General features: G+C 40.7%; 1 protein-coding gene across 10 annotated transcripts in view; it reads left to right on the plus strand.

The window, feature by feature from the left end:
* Positions 1–14676, plus strand: part of tcf3b (transcription factor 3b) — a 36519-nt gene that overhangs the window by 14573 nt on the left and 7270 nt on the right. For 3 of the 10 annotated variants that reach the window (XM_049588847.1, XM_049588851.1, XM_049588855.1), the window contains 8 exons: positions 1744–1790; positions 8962–9258; positions 10470–10563; positions 10704–10762; positions 12014–12089; positions 12653–12714; positions 12927–13121; positions 14551–14662. In XM_049588847.1, coding sequence (XP_049444804.1) covers positions 1744–1790; positions 8962–9258; positions 10470–10563; positions 10704–10762; positions 12014–12089; positions 12653–12714; positions 12927–13121; positions 14551–14662 — 942 coding nt within the window. Of the gene's footprint in view, positions 1–1743; positions 1791–8961; positions 9259–10439; positions 10564–10703; positions 10763–12013; positions 12090–12649; positions 12715–12926; positions 13122–14550; positions 14663–14676 lie in introns of all 10 variants that reach the window. The other 7 variants (XM_049588852.1, XM_049588858.1, XM_049588854.1 and 4 more) reach the window with 6 other exon arrangements.

Raw genomic sequence — 14676 nt, forward strand, 5'->3', positions numbered from 1 at the left:
CAGCGTGATTCAGAACCACTTACCTCAAAGAGATGGAGCAGGGACTCCCTACTACATTTACTATATAAAACTGAGTTGCATATTGAACTGGGCCTACAGTAATGTGTAGGGCAGCCTAAATTGCCCTGTATAAACATACCTTTATCTGCTGCATACGATAACTATTGGCAGATTCATTTATTAATACATCATGTTTGTTTCTGAGGTGGACAGCATTTCGAAGTCTTGCTTTAAAAGCTACAAAAAGATCCATTGTGGTTCACACAAATGTCCGTGCACTCAAAATAATAATGCAGCTAATTGGCCAACATGTTTCAATCTTAATTAACTGTTAGCTAACTAGTTTGCCCTGCTTTTACAGACAGGTGTTGCACAGTGATTTAGCATTAGCTAGCTAACATGATTGCACAAAGATTTACAGGTAATGGTGAGCCTATTGTAAAAGTTGTCTTTATTCTACTATCATTTAATTTATAAGGACAATGCACATTAATCAACATTTCTGTAAATGTGCCAGTGTTAGCCAGCTGGCTAATATTCAACTGCAGTCCTTTTGGCAAGATGAAAGCAATAAAAGGATAAAATTCACATGACAAAGACAGCATATAGACATAAAGACAGCATTAACTACAGCAAACAGAAAGTCTCAAGGTAGAACAGAAGCCATGCGAAGCAACAGCAGAGCATCAGTACAAAACAATAATGCAACCACAACAAACAGCGTGTTAGCACAAACAGACGTGCAAGCAACACGCAGATTAGCATTACATTCAGACATGCAGAGCAGCAATAGGAAAGTAAACAGATATGATCATGTACACTAACACGCAAGCAATGCGACAGAGTAATAGCCATGCTCTTAATAAAATAGATATTGCATATATACTCATGCAGAGTTGGCTGCCTGGCAACAGATAAGGAGGTTAACAGCGTGTAGGCAAAACATTTTTTAGGAATAGGCCAATTTATCTTTGCTGATGACATGATGGATTCATGATGATGTTTATTTCAGACTTATTTTAATATAAGCAAAACAAAAACTTGAATTAAAGCCCAAATTAAACTACCAAACAATATTTTTTTGTCCCCCCTGTCAGTAACTCTGCAGACCCCCTTTTGAAGACTCAGTGTTTAAATTGCTTCTTTTGTCTGACCAGCGGCCCAAAATTGAATGATATTAATGTTGATGGCTAAGAAAACCAGAAAATATAAAACATGAAACATATAAGAGGCTGGAAGGTGTAAATATTTTGCAATTTTTGCTTAAGAATTAGCTTTAATGACTAATCAGTTACAAATGAATTATTTAACAATCGACTAACTGATCTAGCGACAAAGTGTTTCAGCCCTACAAGTAAATCTCACCTCTGTTGTGTATGAACTTGTAGGAGCAATGATATGAAATGGAGCTAACTAGACCAAATTTTTGTGTTAACATTTTTGTGCACTTGTGTTTGTTATATCCTTTGTAGTTATTTTTACCTACATTGGACAAATCTTTTCAAAACAGAGCTTTGTACAGATGAGTGCACAGCAGCATTCATTCACACTGACAGACATGCACATAAACACAAGCATACATGCCTCAGTATGTTCAGTGTTTTCTGTTCTGCAGTTTTAAAGCACACAAAGAATCTGCACCTAAACTGACATGTCATTGACAAATGTGTCTTTGCTCAGCCCTTATTTGTGTTTTTGTCTCTCGTTCACCTTTTCTCTGTGTCTCTGTCTGCCCGTATGTAGAAACCCAGCCAAAGAAGATTCGGAAACCCCCTGGCCTGCCGTCCTCGGTGAGAGCTTATTTCTGCTCGCCTTCACAGCTCACAGTCCTTTCTCTCTCTCTTTCTCTCTCACACTCTCTCTCACTACACACACTTGCCACACATAGACACACAGGCGGACGCACGAACACACTGCTCTCTCCACTCTGCTTGAGCAGTTCTGTGACAGACAGGGGTAAAGACCCTCTGCTCAGTCAGACTCTCAGTGAGCTGACAGTCAGGCAACTCAGGCCCCAATAAACATCATCACTGTGGTTGTCTCTACACTACACTCAAGTGGTTTCAAGTGGTGTTCAGGGTCTGGTTGTCATGTAGACGAGCAATTTTATAGGATTTTGAGGTACCTTGTCAAAGTCTGTTAACTCACCTTCTTCAGTGGCCCGATTTGAATTATACGTTTTGTAAGAACGCAGAGGTCCTGGATTTGGGTAATGAAGGTACATCATTGTGATAAAGGGTTGTAGTAGGTTGGATTGTGGTGGCTGCTTCAATGTTGTAGTCAGTTTGCAATAAAACACAAGAGCTGCAACAAGTAATCTAAATTGGATTATATAATCAAATAAAAAAACAGACATTCTGTTGTGAAATTTAATATTTGATTGTGAAAACAAAAACAACAGCACAACCTCGTCTGTCTGCCTCATGAGTCCTTGTGGGTGTCTGGGCTGCTGCACTGAATGCAAATTATTTATTTAAACCAGTATGAACATTACCTAACCTGTATCGAAATTAAACTATCAAATAACATATAAATTAGGATTCATTTATTTGGTCTCGATTTGAGAGACAGAGCGTTCTCAGTTCTCACTTTAGCATCAACCACAGAGCAGAGAGAGGAGCTTTTTTCTCATAAGACCTCTGGACAGTGAGCGGAGAGTCAGGTCCGGATGTTATCAGGAGTTTGTCTTTCGCTTTCTCTTTAGCACACAGCAAGAGGTTGTATGTGTCAGAAGTGTCCTTACCTATTGGACTTTGTTTGGTTTAGGTGAGGGTGATGCCTAGGGAGAGTGTGCAAGAGGGAGGTCATGATGAGGATTACACTGTGGTCATGTAGCTAGTTAGTATTTTGAGACCCTTGTCGTTTCTTGAACTTGTCTGATGATTTAGGCTGACCCTAACTGGCAGAAGTTCCTTAATCCTGTCATCTCTGCAGTTAGACATTTTCATAGCAGTCTTTATATGAATGACCCTTCTTCTTTACCCTGGGATGGATGTTTTACTCTGGTTTTGTGTGAGCTGTGTGATTGAATCGTCATCAGTGTGCCCACTTGGTCACTGTGAATTGTGCAGACGATCACCTGCTCTTTTCACATGAGATCAACCTGACTTAACACCGACTTTGCATTAGGGAGCTGGCAGGATAAAGTCTATTTAATGTCCGATCCAACTGATTTGGACATTTACGTTCTTATGCACCGCTCCTATGGGGAGTGTCCAGATAATTTCAGGTTTGCAGTCCATGTGTAAAAGGGGCAAGATTGAGAGACAGGTCAGCGGACTTAAGTGAAATTTTATGATATAGGATATTCTTTAATTGTGTATTTCTAAGGCTTAAAAATAGATAGTGGTTTGAACCCTTTTTTATCTTAGAGGTAGTGATACTCATGATTAGGGCTGCAACTCACGATTATTTTCACTGTCGACTAATCTGTCGATTATTTCTTCGATTAGTGTCGACTAATCATTTTATCGAAAAATGTGTTAAAATGTTGAATAATGTCGGCCTGTCTCTCCCAAACCCCAAAATGATGTCATCTAATGTCTTGTTTTGTACTCACGCCAAAGGGTTTTAGTTTGCTGTCATGGGAGAGTGTGTAAAGCTGCCAATATTTGAATGTAAGAAGCTGCAATAGGAGTATTTTGGGGTACTTTTATAATACTTCTCTATGAAAAATGACTCAAACCGATTAGTTGATTAGTCATCTATTAGTCGACTACTCGTTATAGCCCTACTCCTGATGGTTATAGCCAATTTTGACAGCTCTATAAGACACTTGGATTTATTAAAGGTAAATTATAGGAGTTGTCGGCTCCTCTTTGTAAACCGAATCGCTAGCAAAACTAAATGAAAACCCCAGATTCACTCTTCTTTACTACTTTTGCATTTTTCGGACCTGTGTCCATGATTTTCACTGCTTCCTTTCGGATGTGGGCTGCTTATGGTCTGGCACCTGGTGGCTACTTTTTATTAAGTCCTTACCTCACCTGTGCGCTGTGCCCAGGAACGACCCAAACACAGCAGAATAAGAAGAAAATAGGAAAATACAGGCAGAGGGCAGAGTCTCTTCTACTGGGTCATGAGTGATGATTGAGAGAGATTACATTTGTGTGAATCTATAGGTTGTTTTTAGGAAAGTTCTGCATGTACACTTTTAAGGACAAACCATTCTGGAAGTTGTTTGTATACACATATAGCAAATGTGTAATCTGTCTTGCCAAAGTTTCACTTCTTTGAATATAACTCTTGAAGTTGTAGTTCCTAAATATTAGCTTACTAATAACTTCTATTCCTTTTAGAATAGGAAAGCTTAACCCAAATAGATTCAGTCAGATTTCAGTTGGTGACGTGGATTTGATACTGGATTCACCAGAGTGCTATTGAACCCCGGCGCTCAGTCCAAGATGTACGAAGTATCATATAGTGCTTTGATTTACTGTACCAAGTGTCACATTTTGTCAGTGGGCCCAGAATTCCCAGCAGCTGATGTGTGTGTGTGTGTGTGCAGATGATTGCAGCCACACATAGCTGGAAACACAAGTCACTGTGACATGTTCGAATATATCCTGAATGAATCTCACTGTTAGTTTAGAGTGACTTGACAAAGAATTGAATCAGGCAGCAGTTGCCCACATCATTCCCATTTATAGATTATTTCCACGGAGTCCTGTGTGCTGCTGCTCACCAGCCAGCCCGTCCGTACAATCTCAGCTGCTGTAGACCGTAGATGACTCAGAGGCCATTTGCCCAATTAGAATACCACAAAGCATTTTCAACATTAACTTGTCTTAATACTTTCCTCTGCTGATACATTGAAGTTCTTGAAAGTCCTGAACCAACAGATGCTTTGCTTTTGTGAAATGGAAAACTAGATTTTTCAAGTCAGTAGAACCCGACCCAGCGGCTGCTCGTGTTACTGTTGCTATTAGAGCCCTGTCTTGCTGCTTGAGCTGCCACTGGATCATCAATATGAAATACGGCCATTGCGTAAACATTTTCTGACGCCCGGTCCACACGCTACTGTAGATCTCAGGTGACCACAGTGACCTAAAAGATAAACTGGTTATGGAATCTGTGTTTCAGCACGGTGACGTACAGAGCAGTACACACCAGCAACACAGGCAGACTAGAGGAAGATTAAGACCAGTTTCATTTACTAGTTTTGTAAATACTTGGTTACAAAATGTTTCATGTTTCAAAGCCAAAGAGGAATTTACATTCAACATACCATTCTGTCATGACTCATTTGAACTTGCGTAAGAGTTTTGAGATGATGTAGAAGATAGGATTTTATTCTGTGATTAGAGTAGTTAAAAGAAGTCACTTAAAAAGTGAATAATATAGGAAATAATAATATAAAAAGCCCAAAATGTATAAACTAAATAAAAGAAGACATAAAATGAAACCAAGTCTAAGTAATGGAGCGTAACTCAGAGAAGGGAGTCTTGAAAGGCTCCCCATTCTTACAGTCTCCCTTATCTTCCTAAACCTTTTCTGTTCCCCTGTCCCTTACCCTTCTGACACTCCTTGCCTCATACTAATAATCAAATATTGTAATGTAATGTAGTGTAAATCTGGGATGTAATATGAGGGGGTTGACAATTGGAAAATGTGAAACCCACACACATTAGCCCTGTTTTGGCCCTACAGTGTCACCATCTTGCACAAATTTCGATAACAACAGTTAAATGAAAATTTACTCATGCCTACGCTGATGTTTTTTCAACGCATGGATGAAGTAAATTTAAAAGGTTTATATGGCTGACTAGGTCCAAATCACCGAGCCAGGGATGCGTAATCTTGCAGGGAATCAAGTCAAGCATTAACAGTGCTGCGTTCAGACTCAATCTCAGTTTGGGACATAGTTGCAACAGATGCAGTGGCTGCATTGATTAGGTGGGAACATATCATAGCGATTAAAGCCCCGTTTTTCACTTTCTGTGTTTAATGGGGAAAGTTAAGAATTGGCATTCACTCCTGGGGCAAATGACAGCAGTAGTCACAAGTATTTATCAGCTCTAGCTCCGATTGGCTCCGATCAGCAGTGATGGAAAATGACACCCCAGTGGATGCACTAATTTTAGCCCCTTTGCCAGTGTGATGCAATGATGACTGCCTCAAAATACCATCCTTCTCTGTCCAAGCAGTGCTCGAACATTGTTCAAAATTTAGCCAGCATCAAGTCTGAGCGAGAGACTTAATAAGTAGTCTAAGAGATACAAAAAAGATGGGGCATTGGTGTCTTGGTGGGTAGAGCAGGTGCCCCATGTACAAGGCTGTTGCCGCAGTGGCCCGGGTTCGAGTCCAGCCTGTGGCCCTTTGCTGCATGTCATCCCCCCTCTCTCTCTCCCCCTCTCAAACTTTCCTGTCCTGACCATTAAAGGCAAATGATCCAAAAAATATCTTTAAAAAAAAGAAAAAAGAGAGAGAGATATAAAAAAGAAGTAACCACAGGAACATTTTCACAGGCCTCCATGCCGATTTCTGTTGTTTACTAACCTGGTCTGTGACGTTGAATGTGACAGACAAGTAAAGAAAAACATATCAAACAGAAAGGCATACTCGTACACTGCCCACTGCAGAGCCGTGTACACAGCTCTGGTTTACTGGCATTGGGAAAGGAGTCCATTGTTTATTTTGGATGGGTTTTCCCACATTTAAAAACCGGCATACAATAATTTGGGTGGAAAGGGGGTGTAATAGTCAGTATGGAGACGGATCAGAATTGGACCTGTTTAGAAGAAGCTGAAAAAGAACCCTGTTTTGTTTTTTTCACATGACATCAGTGCCGTCCCCCTCCACCTGTGGGTGTTGTCACATTGAAGTGGCTGATGAAACCTTTGCGTGTAGACACACTCCTCTGCGGTGGCTACATCACAGAGATTGAGTGTGAAAACTCTGTCTGGCCAAGGCCCCCTCTTTTTCACTGTCTGAACCTCAGTCATTCCCTGCAGTGTGAACGATGGCCGCGTGGTTTTTAGTGCGAATGATGAGATGTCTGTGTGTGTGAACCCCCCCTCCCCCCACCTCCCCCAGCCCTCCGCCTACGCTTCACCACATGATGGCCTGGGTGGGCCTCCCCCTGTGAGTGACCCAGTTGTGAGGCGCGGTGCTTGCGAGGCCTCTTAGCCCCGTGTCTGAGCCCAGATTAATGACTGCCGATGATGATCCTGTGGTCTTTCGTCCCTCCCACACTCCCTCCCTTCCTGCTCCTCTTCACCATCAACATACTCTTCTTTTTTATCTACTTCTCTTACTTAAATATTACTGTGAATCAGCAAATGTGTACATAATAGCTGCACTGTGAAGGCTATGTCTCAGTTCCCTTTAAGCTCTCCAGCTTTACCTGTACACAAGATCCTCGCCCTAACCTCATGAACCTTCACCCCCCTCTCATCTGCAACAATCAACCAACATGGAGGAACTTCTCTTCTGCCCCCTAGTTGTCCAGTAGACTAATCACAAAACCCTCAGTGGTTGACTAAAGCGGTTAGAGGTTAGTTTGATGTTAATCTTCATCTACTCCCCACCCCTTGCCAAAACCCATGTTTTTCTAGCGTAGAGACCTTTACACGGTCATAACCTGAATTACATTAAACCCCTATTAGTTGAGGATTTTACCCTAGAAATCCCCTTTCTTCCTGAGAATACAATTATCCAGCAGCACCAGTCATTGTGTAGTTCTCTGTTCCCATCTAGAGCAGCAGGATTCACTCGACATTGTTCCCCGTGAAAGAACAACTCAAAGCCTATTGTTAAATGAAGCCATCTCCGTCATGTTTTCCCCTGAATTAACCGTGATCATTTTAAATCCCCTGTTTCCTTCACACTCCCCTGGCCATATCAAGCTTTGTTTAAGTCATTTAGATTACCTTCTCCTGTCCCCCCTCAACACCCCTTATCTCTCTACCCATTTCATAAATCATCAGGGCCTTCATTTTTTCCCCTCAATCCTCCCCCTTGCCCCTTTACCACCCCCTACCCACTGCAATCTCTCTCCCTCTCTTTCTCTCTCCCTCTCGCTGACTGGATCCCAGCCCCCATCTCTCTCCCTCTCTTCACTCCCTCTCCTCAGCCCAGCTGCCTGTGGAGTTGGATGTGGTCCAGGAACAGGCAGATGGCTCTGTAATTAGAAGTGCATCTCTCCATTCCCTTTCCACTTCTCCCTGTTAAATCAAATTACAGAAAAAATCCCTTCTCTGGATTAGCATTCTTTGCAGCATAGCCTCCATTCTCTTTCTCTCTTCCTCTATCTGCCATGTACTACAGAGGAGGAGAGGAAAAAGACGGCCTGAGTGGCGGCTGATGGTGTTGAGGGCTTCTCATGTCCGTCTCCAGTCTGTGGCTTTGGAGCGCGGAGATGTGTGTCACTTAAGGCCCGGCATCCGTTTTTGTTTTGCAATGTGTAGAAAGGAAGTGAGATTCCTAATGGTGCTAATGTGAAACGTCAGAGCTGTCCGTTGTCGTGTTTTCTGGAAATTCAATCCTCTTTTGATACCATATAGAACGTGATAGTGCTAGTTTAGGGTATTGCTATTGGAGAGTGTGTGTATGTGTGTGTTGGCTCACTGAATGCATGGTATGTGTGCGAGCTGATACTGAGTGTGTTACAGGGAGGGGCTGCAGGCTAGGCAGTGCGATGTCACTGGGGTCCTGGGAGCTAGAGGAAGTGCTCACTGTGCACTGGGATTCAAGCCGTCGCTGTGCCCAGCATGGTATGGCCGCTGTGTTCTCCTCCACAGGCGAGGAGCCGGCCTGCCTCCACCGCCGGCAGACTCCCTCTTGCCATCTTGTGGCCACTTGAAGCCAGTGTGATTAAATGGTTTTCAAAAGCAAGGACAGGGTGGATCGATACCTTGTTACTCCATCTCTCATGGTGCTCAGGGCTACTCAGGAGAACATTGTAGAGTCGTTATTTCAGAAATCACAATCTAACCGCTCACTGTCTGCATGTTTGTTTAGGTGTATGCTTCCACATCTGGTGATGAGTATGCCAGAGACAATGGAGGATATCCTGGTGCTAAGCCCGGAGCTGTCTACCCTGGCTCTTTCTATATGCAAGGTAACATTGCTCATAATATCACTGGAATCGATTTGCTCTGCGATACAATTTGTGGAGGTGTTTTCATATTTGAAAATGTGTCTCCGCTTTCCTCAGAAGACCCCTGGTCGTCTTCTGGCTACTCTGCCATGCTGGGTAACACTCCACACATTGGACAGCCAGGCTCCTTCTCCGCAATTAACCCACAGGACAGGATGGTACGTAGAAATGACTTTCTCTATTTCATATTAATTCTTTGCTTTTGTAAGGAGCTAATGTTACGAACTTGATGACTTTTCTCTGAGAGGAAAGATTGTAGCATCTGTTCTTTTTCTTTGATAAAACCACATGAATGAGACACATCAATTAAAGTATCTGTTAACAGGGTTCCTACACAGTGTGGGAAAGTTTGGAATTTGATTTTGATAATTTCCAAGTTCAGATAAGTAGAAAAAAGAAAAGAGAGTATCAAAAAATATTTGTGTTTCCAGACTTTTTAGAAAATTCAGAATTTCCAAAAGTAAAATGATCGTACAAGTGTGTACACGAGTGTTTTTAATGGCGTTTGGAGCAGGCAGCCAGCACAGCCAAAATGTTAACCACTGTGTGAGAGAGTGCAGACAAAGCTGGGCTTGATTTTTTTATTTTTTATTTATTTATTTATTTTTTTAAGAGCTGCCTTTATGCTTGTACATCACAGCCTGCAGAGCGGGTCTGTCCCAAGTACCTTTATAACCAAACCAAATCCATCATAAAAGAGAATGCAGCAATACCTTTGAATTTTATATACACGTAGCATCACAAATAAGCAGATATTAGTCTTGTCTTAACATGTATGAGTTATGCAGTGATCTATTCACCAGAAAGAAAACGTAAAGACACCTTTAAGGCTGCATTCATTGTTGGTTCCATGGCCACAGTAAATAACAAGGTTAAGCAGAGGCTATGAAAACTTGATTGTTTAACTTTTTCCAACTCATTTTCGGTTCCTCTGTATATAAAAGAGACAAAATAATATATGGGGAACAATAATATAATATTTTTTATTCAGTATGTTAAGCAGTTCTGTGGCAATTGTTTGGCAACATAACAGCATAGTCAGACTTAGTGTGTAATATTCATGTGACAGTTGAATTTTAAAACCATTTATTTACTTAATAAACATCCAGCTATTTGTACACAGATGTCACATGTGGTCTACTGTAAAATCTACCAAGAAGTCTGGAGATATGAGTCTGGAAAAATGTGGAATTTTAAATTGGAAAATGTGTAGGAACCCTTTGTTAACACTTAACATTAAGTTAAATATTTAAACTTTATTTATGAAGTATTTGTCACATGTGTTCATTTCTCTGTGAGTGGTTTGTGCCTTATGAAGCTACTTGTATCCCTTTTCCAGAAGCGTCAACCCCTGCCTCTGTCCCCACAGAACTATCCTCTGCACGGCAGCGAAGTCAACGGCTTCCACTCAGCCCCCACCACCTACAACCACACACCCACCATCAACGGGGAAGGCATTATGGGTAAGGGACTTATGAAAAGTGAACTTATCACACAGGCATCTTGGTGGCGTCTGTCCCATGGTCATTTGATATACTTTTTTCTTTTCTCAAAAACAAATTAACGGGTCATCTGACTCACATTATTTATTTTGTCTCCGCAGCCAACCGAGGCACCACAGCTGGCAGTTCAGGAGATGAAATTGGGAAGGCTCTTGCCTCAGTGAGTTCTTTTCTGTTTGTTGTTGGTTTTCTAAATTAGTGCCGGGCAATGAAACAATTACAGTCATTTTGTTTTATTTCCTCTGAAGTGAAATCTGTGATGTTCGTCAAATTTGCACTTATTTGTTCTTTCTTTACACAAATTGACTAAGAATGGGCAAAGCTGACTAAAATCTTCCGTCAGTGGTTTTAGCATTATTTTGGTTGTTGATTAAAAACAGATGACTGTGCATTATGAAATATGCAGAAGATATCATCAAATTTAGGGACCTAATAATAGTTGTTTTCTGAACTGTCAAGCATTGTGCTTTGTATATTTTTGGATACATAATTAGATTTAAAATGTACAAACAATTCTCTGGTTCATTTCTTTTTGGCACATCTGCCACAAACAAACCCAGGGCCCTGAAACATATTCAGACTGACAGAAAAAAATTGTTTAACCAACAATGTAATATTTGTTTTATTTGAATAATCACTTGTTAATACATACTTTTAAAATTGTGACTTATTTAATTTGCTGTAACTCTTTTAATCCCCTAGTAAAATGTTTTTATGACATGGTTTTGACCAGTGGTGGAGAAAGTATTCAGATCCTAATACCACGCTGTAAAAAATACTCTGTTACAAGTAAAAGTCCTGCATTAAAACTGTTACTCAAGTAAAAGTATGTAAGTATAATCAGGAAAATGTATTTAAGTATAAAAAGTAAAAGCACGTAATGTGGAAACATGTCACTAAATTTGATAAATCTAAATAATGAACATAATTAAAAGGAAGCAAGTGAGAAGCTGGAACCACGAACTGTTTTTGCATGAAAAATGACTTCATATGATTATCAGAATAGTTGCCAATTATTTTTCAAACCGATTGACTCATTGTGTCAGCTGCACTTGTACATTGTCATATGGTTTGTGTGCAAAAATCGTAATTGCTAAACTAACTGGCCACTAAAGTTATTAAATAATTGTAGTGGAATAAAAAGTACATTTCCCTCTGAAGTGTAGTGTATAAATAGTGAAATAGTAAGTGGCATGAGATTAAAATAACCAAATAAAATGACAGTACTACACATTTCTACTTAAGTAAAAGTACTTAAACACATTCCACCACTGCATTTAACCAGCTTGAGATACAGAAATCTATTACGCAGACACACACTACATCACAGTTTGACAAAACTCGTGAAAATCAATGTTATGCATCGTTAAGTGTGCAGTAATAATGTTGGCTTTCTGATCACTTCTTTCAGATTTACCCGTCGGACCACAACAGTAATAACTTCTCCTCAGCTCCATCTACTCCTGGATCTCCTCAGGCTATCGCAGGTACAGTTGGATTCTCACCTATAGATCATATGAGCATCAAACTGTTAATACTTATACATGAAAAGTCAATTTAACTGTGTTACGTTGAGGCACATTTAATCTCCGAACACTCTGTAATGTGTCATGTTAAACACCAGAATAAAGAAATCTGCATTTTCACATTATTAGTTTGTAAAAGAAGTTGTCTTTATTTTACTCAAATCATTTAGGTGCTATCTTACTCCCTGTCAGCCTAACAGCTGAGTAAATTTTGCCAATCAGAAGGTTGGTAAACTGAGTTCAGGTGGTTTTATCCTGTGCTTTATTCTCACTCATGCAACCGCAAATTTGGATAATATTTCAATTTTAGCCACAGAATACCTACATCAGTCCAATTTATTTAACTTGTTCAGTTTGATTGCAACCTTGTTTTTGGCACACAAAAATGAATCAGTTGAAATTGTTGGAACAAAAATGATCCTCTGCACGTTTAGTGTTCCTCGGCGCAGAAACGTGTCTGCAGCTCCATCTGCTGTAAAGTTCAGAATTACCACTAAACACAGTCCCAATATTTCTCTCAGCAGGAGCTCAGTCTCAGTGGCAAAGACCAACCACACCCAACTATGAAGGGCCACCACATGCACTGGTATGTTCAAACATTTCTCTGCTGCATCAAAGTTAATTTGAAGCATGAAGCTGCCACAGTATCTTCTTAGTCTTTGTATGCTTATGTTAGTGACACAGATCAGAAAATTACTTCTCAAAAACAGTTTTCGAGTAACTATAAGCTGTGTCTTGGACTCATATTCTGTTTTGTCTTAATTAATATCTAAGTGTACGCTGTCTGTCTTTATATAGCAGAGTAAAATGGAAGACCGTTTGGAGGAGGCGATTCATGTACTGCGTAGCCATGCTGTGGGCCAGGGTCCCGGCTTAGAGGGCGCCCCCGACATGCACAGCCTGCTGTCCGCAGTACACAACGGGGGCCTCGGGGGCCTTTCTCCGGCTTTCCCCAATGCAAGCCTCGCCCTCAGCAACAGACATCCTGCTATGGTGAGTCACCTGCTCTGCTCGAAGTGTGTCATTTGTATGTTTTCGAAAGAGACTTGGACTTTTGTTGGTGATGACATGAAACAAACAGAAGTGTTCATTTATTTGTGTGTGTACATAATTTCTTTCAACTATCCCGAAATCTCTCTGCAAGGAGTTTGTTTTCATTGTGACATAATGGAGAATTAAATGTGTTACATGTTCAGCCCATCCGCCATTTCTGGAGAAACTGTTGGTATTGAGGTTAGAGTAAGAAAATACTATATGTTTTGTGTAACATGGCTCCCAGGAACCATTACATTAGAGATTGATTGATAGGGTAACTTGATTTTATGTTGTGAAATGCCTTTTGGAAGAAATAAGTTTTCTGCTCTCATAAGTAAGACAATTTAGGGGAAAAAATGCATTACTAGGGAGTTGATTTCCTCGAAGAACACTAAATGTCCAATGTATCATTTGTGCCATCTGCTGGCTGAAAAGTAAAATTACAAGCGATTAGGAGTAAATAGTATTTTTATGTATCTTGTTTAGTGAGTTAAATGGCATTGGTTACACAGAAGACATTGGCAAACAAGTAAAACATTTTTAATTAGCTACATTATTAAAGGAGCTGTGTGAAATATTTAGTGGCATCTAGCAGGGAGGATCTCAGATTGCTACCAGCTTAAACTTCTCCCTGTTAGAATTCCTCCAGTGTTTTTCATTCAGGAGAATTTTACTGGTAGCTGAATTATCCACAGACGTCTCTGTCTCTCCCAAACAAACAGACCAGGTGATTTAAACTGCTAGAAATGCTGAATAAAGCAGCTTCACGTTACAAATCAGTGTTTCTCCAACTCTGTTTGGCTGGTCTTGCGAATATGGGCTCACCTTTATTTCTGATAACTTGAGATCCAGACGTCCAGGAGGTTTTAAGCAGGAACGGAATTTTCCGCAGAGGTCTCCTCCTCTTCAGAACAAACAGACATGGTGATTTAAACCAGTTAAAACACTGAAGAAAGCAGTTTCATGCAAAAAAAAAACAATGTTTTGTAGTGTTAGAGTTGCGAACTATGTCGGTGGCCAACACGAAAACTCAGATGGCCCCATCTAGAGCCAGTGTTTTGTCTATTCGTTCTGGGGCCCTATAAAAACATGGCAGGGCATGAGGACTTGCTCCCTATGTAAAATATTAAGCAGTTCATTGCGACAACACGATGATTATTATTTTCAGGTGATGACACACTAAAGAAAACCTACTTATTATATTACATTTCTGCCTATGTATCTCCCTAAATCCCACACACTGGTCCTTAAATTAAATATTTGCTTTCACACAGCAGTGGACATGTCCAGTTATTTTTTCTCTGTAGCTACTCGGTCTTAAAGTTGTATGTAGTTGTGATATGTCTGTCCCTGTGAGGCTCACAACATGGTTCTCCCCCTTCATCAGCAGGGAGGGAAACACGAGGAGCCCACAGGCCTTCCTCCCAGCAGCACTCTTCTGCACGGTCATCACGCATCCGGATCCACACCACCAGTCGGCCAACCAGAAGGCTTCACCAGTGAGTTGGGCTAG

This window comes from Epinephelus fuscoguttatus, linkage group LG10 (genome assembly GCF_011397635.1).
Source record: "Epinephelus fuscoguttatus linkage group LG10, E.fuscoguttatus.final_Chr_v1".
Classification (NCBI taxonomy): Eukaryota; Metazoa; Chordata; class Actinopteri; order Perciformes; family Serranidae; genus Epinephelus; species Epinephelus fuscoguttatus.